Genomic DNA, 5,040 nt, shown 5'->3' with positions numbered 1-5,040 from the left:
TGAAATATTCCATACACTGGATTTTAATTAGTGATCAACTTTTTCCTATTAGCAAAATAGACAATTTATTTCTGCAAGTTTTGAATTGCAATTCGTTTTGTGGTTGCATTTTCTACACTTGAGAAAGCTTTTACTAAAAAGAGAATAGAGATAAGTATGTGAACATAGAAGACTTGGGTTTGAGACGTGAACATAGCCCTTAGTAGCTGAACGAGTCAGTTCATCTATTTGGGTTTCCTCTCCCTTGTCTTTAAAGTGGGGATGTCAGTGCCTTCCTGAAGTACCTCCTCGTGGGACAGAGAGGCTTAAATAAGAGACGGCTGTGACAGTGCCTTATAAAATGAATCACCCTACAAATGTCATTGCTGTTCCAAACGTGTAAGGGTGATGCCGGGCTGGGGGCCTCAGAAAGACAAAGCCTTCACGCTAGAGCGAACAAAACATGTTTGAAAATTAAATTTGGAAATAAAGCTGGGGCAGCTGGTTCAACTCATGGGAAAGAAATGAGGTCCAACATGTAACTTGCTGCAGAGTAGGTCACTTTAGAGTTTCTTTGCCATTGTTCACACCCCAAGGCAACCAGTAACACATGGGACTCCACTGCATCCCCTGATCAATCCCTCCTTGGAGCAGAGGGCCCAACCACAGCAACTGACGGAATCGGTGACTTAATGCTCAACCTTGGTACCAGGCAAGACGCTGTCACTGAATTTCGGTTCTCTTGATGAAATAAAATCTGGAGATCTGTATCTTCCACATATGTAGGATAACGTAAGAAAGTCTTAAAAATGTTGCTCATCTCTTAAACATAATTTCAAACTATGTTTATTTAACATTTGGTATTGTTGAACAGGTATAGGATTTTGGACATACACCTCGCACCACATTTCTTTAATTAGGGAACTTTGTATTTTATCAAAAATGTGCATATTGACAGGTTGTCATTTAGTCTTTGTTAAAAGACATGCAAGTAGTATTTACATGAAAAGGACTGCCTCAGAAGAAACGCTGAATCCATAATGCGCCCCCATAAAAAGTCAAAAATATTAATCCTTAAGGTAGACTATAGTATCGCTCTTTTCTGATATTGTGGATATGATTAGTATTTTTGGAACTCTATCATGCAAATGTCCAGCTTGCTTTAACACAATAGTCTTATTTCTCTGTCAGTTGTATTACAGGGAATACACATTTCAGTTGCTCTTTTTGAAAATATCACCAGGCAGTTCAGAATATCTCATTTATTGAGAATACTGTGACAATCAAGGCCCTTCATATCAGCCAGATGCTAACAATTGGGGAAAGGGCAGAATTTGATCATGGAATGTATGGAATTCTCACCTTTACTCCATCTGGAACCATTGGAAAATGTTTGCTATTCAAGCTATGTATTTTTAAATAAACACAGATATAGATATCACGACTTTGGGAAAAAAAAAACACTTCGGCTCAGAATTCCTTAGTACTAAATGCTAATCAATACACATTTTATACACAGTATGTACAGACTTTATTACCAAGTGCCACACAACTAGGGCACACATATTAGTTACCTTGGTTTTCAAAGGTTATGTGTCAACTCTGCATATTGTGTGGCAAGGAGATAATATCAACATTATTTTTTGCATAATGTGCAAGTATTATATGGCCACAGAGTGTAATACAAATTAGTGGCAAAGTGCTGAGTGAAGGAATCCATGACAGATTCAGAAGCACAAGGTTGAATATTACCCGTAAACTACCTGACTCTGCTAAGGTCTTAACAGCACGAAGCGCTATGTCATGTCCAGCTTGTAAGTCTCTGAAATACTTGGACACAATGGGGCTTGTGAAAGGAATTTTACCCTACAGCCACAGGCCACAAGAGGAGGATGGAACTGACCCCCCAGGGAGCAAGATCACCCGGCCGAGGCTTTTCTAAAATGTGCCATCTTCCCTGAAACAATTTTATTCTACTCGCCATCATCCTTTATTAACGTGTGCTGGGGTGGGGGGTGGGGGTGGCTTAAAATATCAAATTAGCAAAACCGGGCTGACTTTAAAATATTAAGAGATCTAAGTGAGAATTCTGTTAGCATTACGATGATTTCCAACACACATTCATCATTTCACTGAAGACGCTATTTCAAAAGAATTTAGGAGGTTATCAGGAATAGAAAAATTGTATTCGCAACCCAGTTTCTCCTTCCAGAAAAGTTACTAAATTTCATGCCTATTTGCCACCTTATGTTAACACGGGGTGGGCTGGTTAAAATAAGACATCAATTCTACTGTCTGCTGTATCTTGCCTTTTCCCTTAAACTTGGGGAAACGGAAGATGCATTCTAGTTTCTACTTTTTTAAAACACGAAATGTAGTTTTTGTTTTCTTAATTCAAATTCCTTTGGCTCAAATCATTACTTTTCTGAACTCTAGTGAGCAAGAACATATAAGAGTTGTTTTCTCATTTAATAGACGTGGACGCTTTTTAATATCATTTTAAGTTTGCAACAAACTGGCTGCCTTCAGAGTGGTTCAGCAGAGCTTCAAATGCCAACGGAATGTTAAAGCTTTATTGATTCTCATTCAGTTTCTTAAGGACAAACCTCAGAGTTCAAGCAGCCCAAGTGCCCATCAAGGCACTCATCAGGGCCTGAGAAAAAGCAGACAGAAGAGGCAATTGCAGAACCACATCTCCAAAACCCCAGACACTCCTGTTAACATCTAGGAAAACTTAAACAGAGGAAGCAAAAGATAAACTGAGAAAAAGAAAAAAGAAAAAAATCACCAAAACCACAGTGCTGGCTTCAACCCTGTCTGTGACTGTCAGCACACTTCATTGTATATCCTGATGCTTACTAAGTTTCACGTTGCATGAATTTTGAAGATTGTGTTTAAATTCCAGGTGTGTTAGTCTTATTTTCTTCGTGTAGTACTTACAGTTGTATAGTTAGGACATATACAACCCAATTAGCTCAGTTATTAACTCATTCCATTTACAACTTGTTCAAAAAAAGAAAAAAAAGATGCTTACTAAGGAGTTTTTATACAAAAGGTCCATTTTTTTCCCCCCTACTTATTTTCTGGTACTATTAAAGGCCTTTAAAAACACTTCTACATCAGCTCAAGGAAAAGTGTTGCCATAATTGAAGCGCTGTGAAATAAATGCAGATGAATTCACTCTAAACACATAACTGCTAGAGACTGGATGTATGTTTTTGTGGGAGACTTTTGTGATCAACATCTTTACTAAGCAAAATGGTAGCCAACAGCAGGTCATCATTTTCACTGTGAAATTTCATACCTATTTAAAAATGAGCACGTGTTTGTGATTTAAATTTAGTGTTTCAAGTGATGTTTCAACTGCTCTTTTTGAAATCAGTAAAATATCGTCCAGAAAGTATGAACATGCACCTAAGTGAGGGCCATCCTCTGACTCATTTTTTCCAAGTTACTTCACATAAGCAGACAGACCCTACCATGTCATACCATACAAACAATTTTAATTGTGTAGTTACAGTCAATAACCACTCCTAATCAGAACATTTCTGCATAAAGAAAATTGTGATACACTTATAAAAACAGCCAGCTGTAACAAAATAGCTGGTGTTTTCATAGCCATAAACTCATAAAAAAGAAATACACCTTTATACAGAAATTTTATACAGATGTAGCTTTAAAATTGATTGTAAACCAAAGGAAGACACATTGCAAACATCAATTATTTTCACATTAATTGCATAATTTTCTAAGGTGATCTATTAGTTTTATTTACCTAAGCTTATTTGCATGATAGTAAAAATTGCATACAACAATAAGAGTGAAGCTTATAGTATGAATTGCTTGGATAACATAGAGCACTTTTTATAGGCAACTGTGTAAAGCACATTTTCTCTATTTAAAACTTTTAAGACACTTTGTTTTACTGCCCATCAAAATACATTTATAAATAGAAAAAGAATCAGTATGGTAACAAGAGAAGCAATATCACATTTAACGGAAACTTCCAAAAAATTAATTACAACATGATTGCTGCAGGACCTACAAATAAATAATAACGAGGACTAAACTGTGTTTCACATTTTCTTTTCCTTTTTTTTTTAAAAAAAATCATGTAACAATGAGAACGAAAAAAAAAAAAAAAATTACAGCGAACTTTTATCTCCAAAATAAAAACACATCTGAATTACGGCAGTGCCATATACTACAAGGCATTTGTTGGCATATGTCATCTTTAAACTGCATTCCACAGTCTTTAGTTCTTTTGTAACCTACAACAGAGTATCAAACTCTCGTTTCTCCTTTTTCTTTTTAAAATGAGGGGCGAGTTTCCAAAGATCAGTGTGGAGTGCTGCCGAAATCATTAAAGGAGAGAAATCATCATCACAGAAGTTATAATGCTTGTCTGAGGCTCCAGAATGGGAATCGCTCCCAAAGAAAAAGAAAAGATCACGGGTTTCATGCTTACGGGGTACACACGTCGGCGCGGCCCGTGAACACAAAGCTGAAGAGCCCGGGCGGGCCCGCTCGAGCGCAGTCTGGAGGCCCCGCGCGCCGCGCGCCAGGCCGGGGCGGGCCGGGCCGGGCCGGGCCGGGCCGGGCCGGGCCGGGCCGGGCCGGGGCGCGCGCAGGGGAGGCCGGCGGCCGGGCCTCAGTCCCGGAGGTCGGCGCCGAGGTCCGTGTCGCCCTGGCCCGCCAGCTCCTCCTCCAGCTTCACGGAGAAGAGGCCGCCGGCGCCCTTGTCCTGCGCGCCCTCCTCCAGATCCTTCAGCAGCTCCTCCTCCTTGTACTCCGCCACGTCCACCTCGAGGCCGGAGTTGTCCTTCAGCTTGCCGTGGTGCTTGAGATGGTACCGCTGGTTCTGGAAGAACTTGATGATGGTGTGCTTGGGCAGGTCCAGCTGCGCCGACAGAGTCTGGATGGCCTCCTCGTCCGGGTACAGGCCCACGTCCTGGATGAAGCTCTGCAGGATGCCCAGGGCCTCCACGGAGATCTTCGTCCGCGGCCGGGCCTTCTGCCGGCTCTCCTCGTCCGACTCCGCCGGGGAGGCCACCGGGGGCT

General features: G+C 40.8%; 1 protein-coding gene across 1 annotated transcript in view; it reads right to left on the bottom strand.

Annotated features, from left to right (window-relative positions):
* Positions 1-4,630: 4,630 nt before the first annotated feature.
* The window catches only part of SATB1 (SATB homeobox 1), a 49,948-nt gene continuing 49,538 nt past the window's right edge, over positions 4,631-5,040 (bottom strand). Inside the window, 1 exon segment of the mRNA XM_008062750.1 lies at positions 4,631-5,038. Coding sequence (XP_008060941.1) covers positions 4,631-5,038 — 408 coding nt within the window.

Source organism: Carlito syrichta, unplaced genomic scaffold (genome assembly GCF_000164805.1).
Source record: "Carlito syrichta isolate Samal-C Ts95f unplaced genomic scaffold, Tarsius_syrichta-2.0.1 Scaffold305823, whole genome shotgun sequence".
Lineage (NCBI taxonomy): Eukaryota > Metazoa > Chordata > Mammalia > Primates > Tarsiidae > Carlito > Carlito syrichta.
The sequence above is the reverse complement of the archived record's forward strand: the minus strand, read 5'-3'. Positions and strand labels throughout refer to the sequence as shown.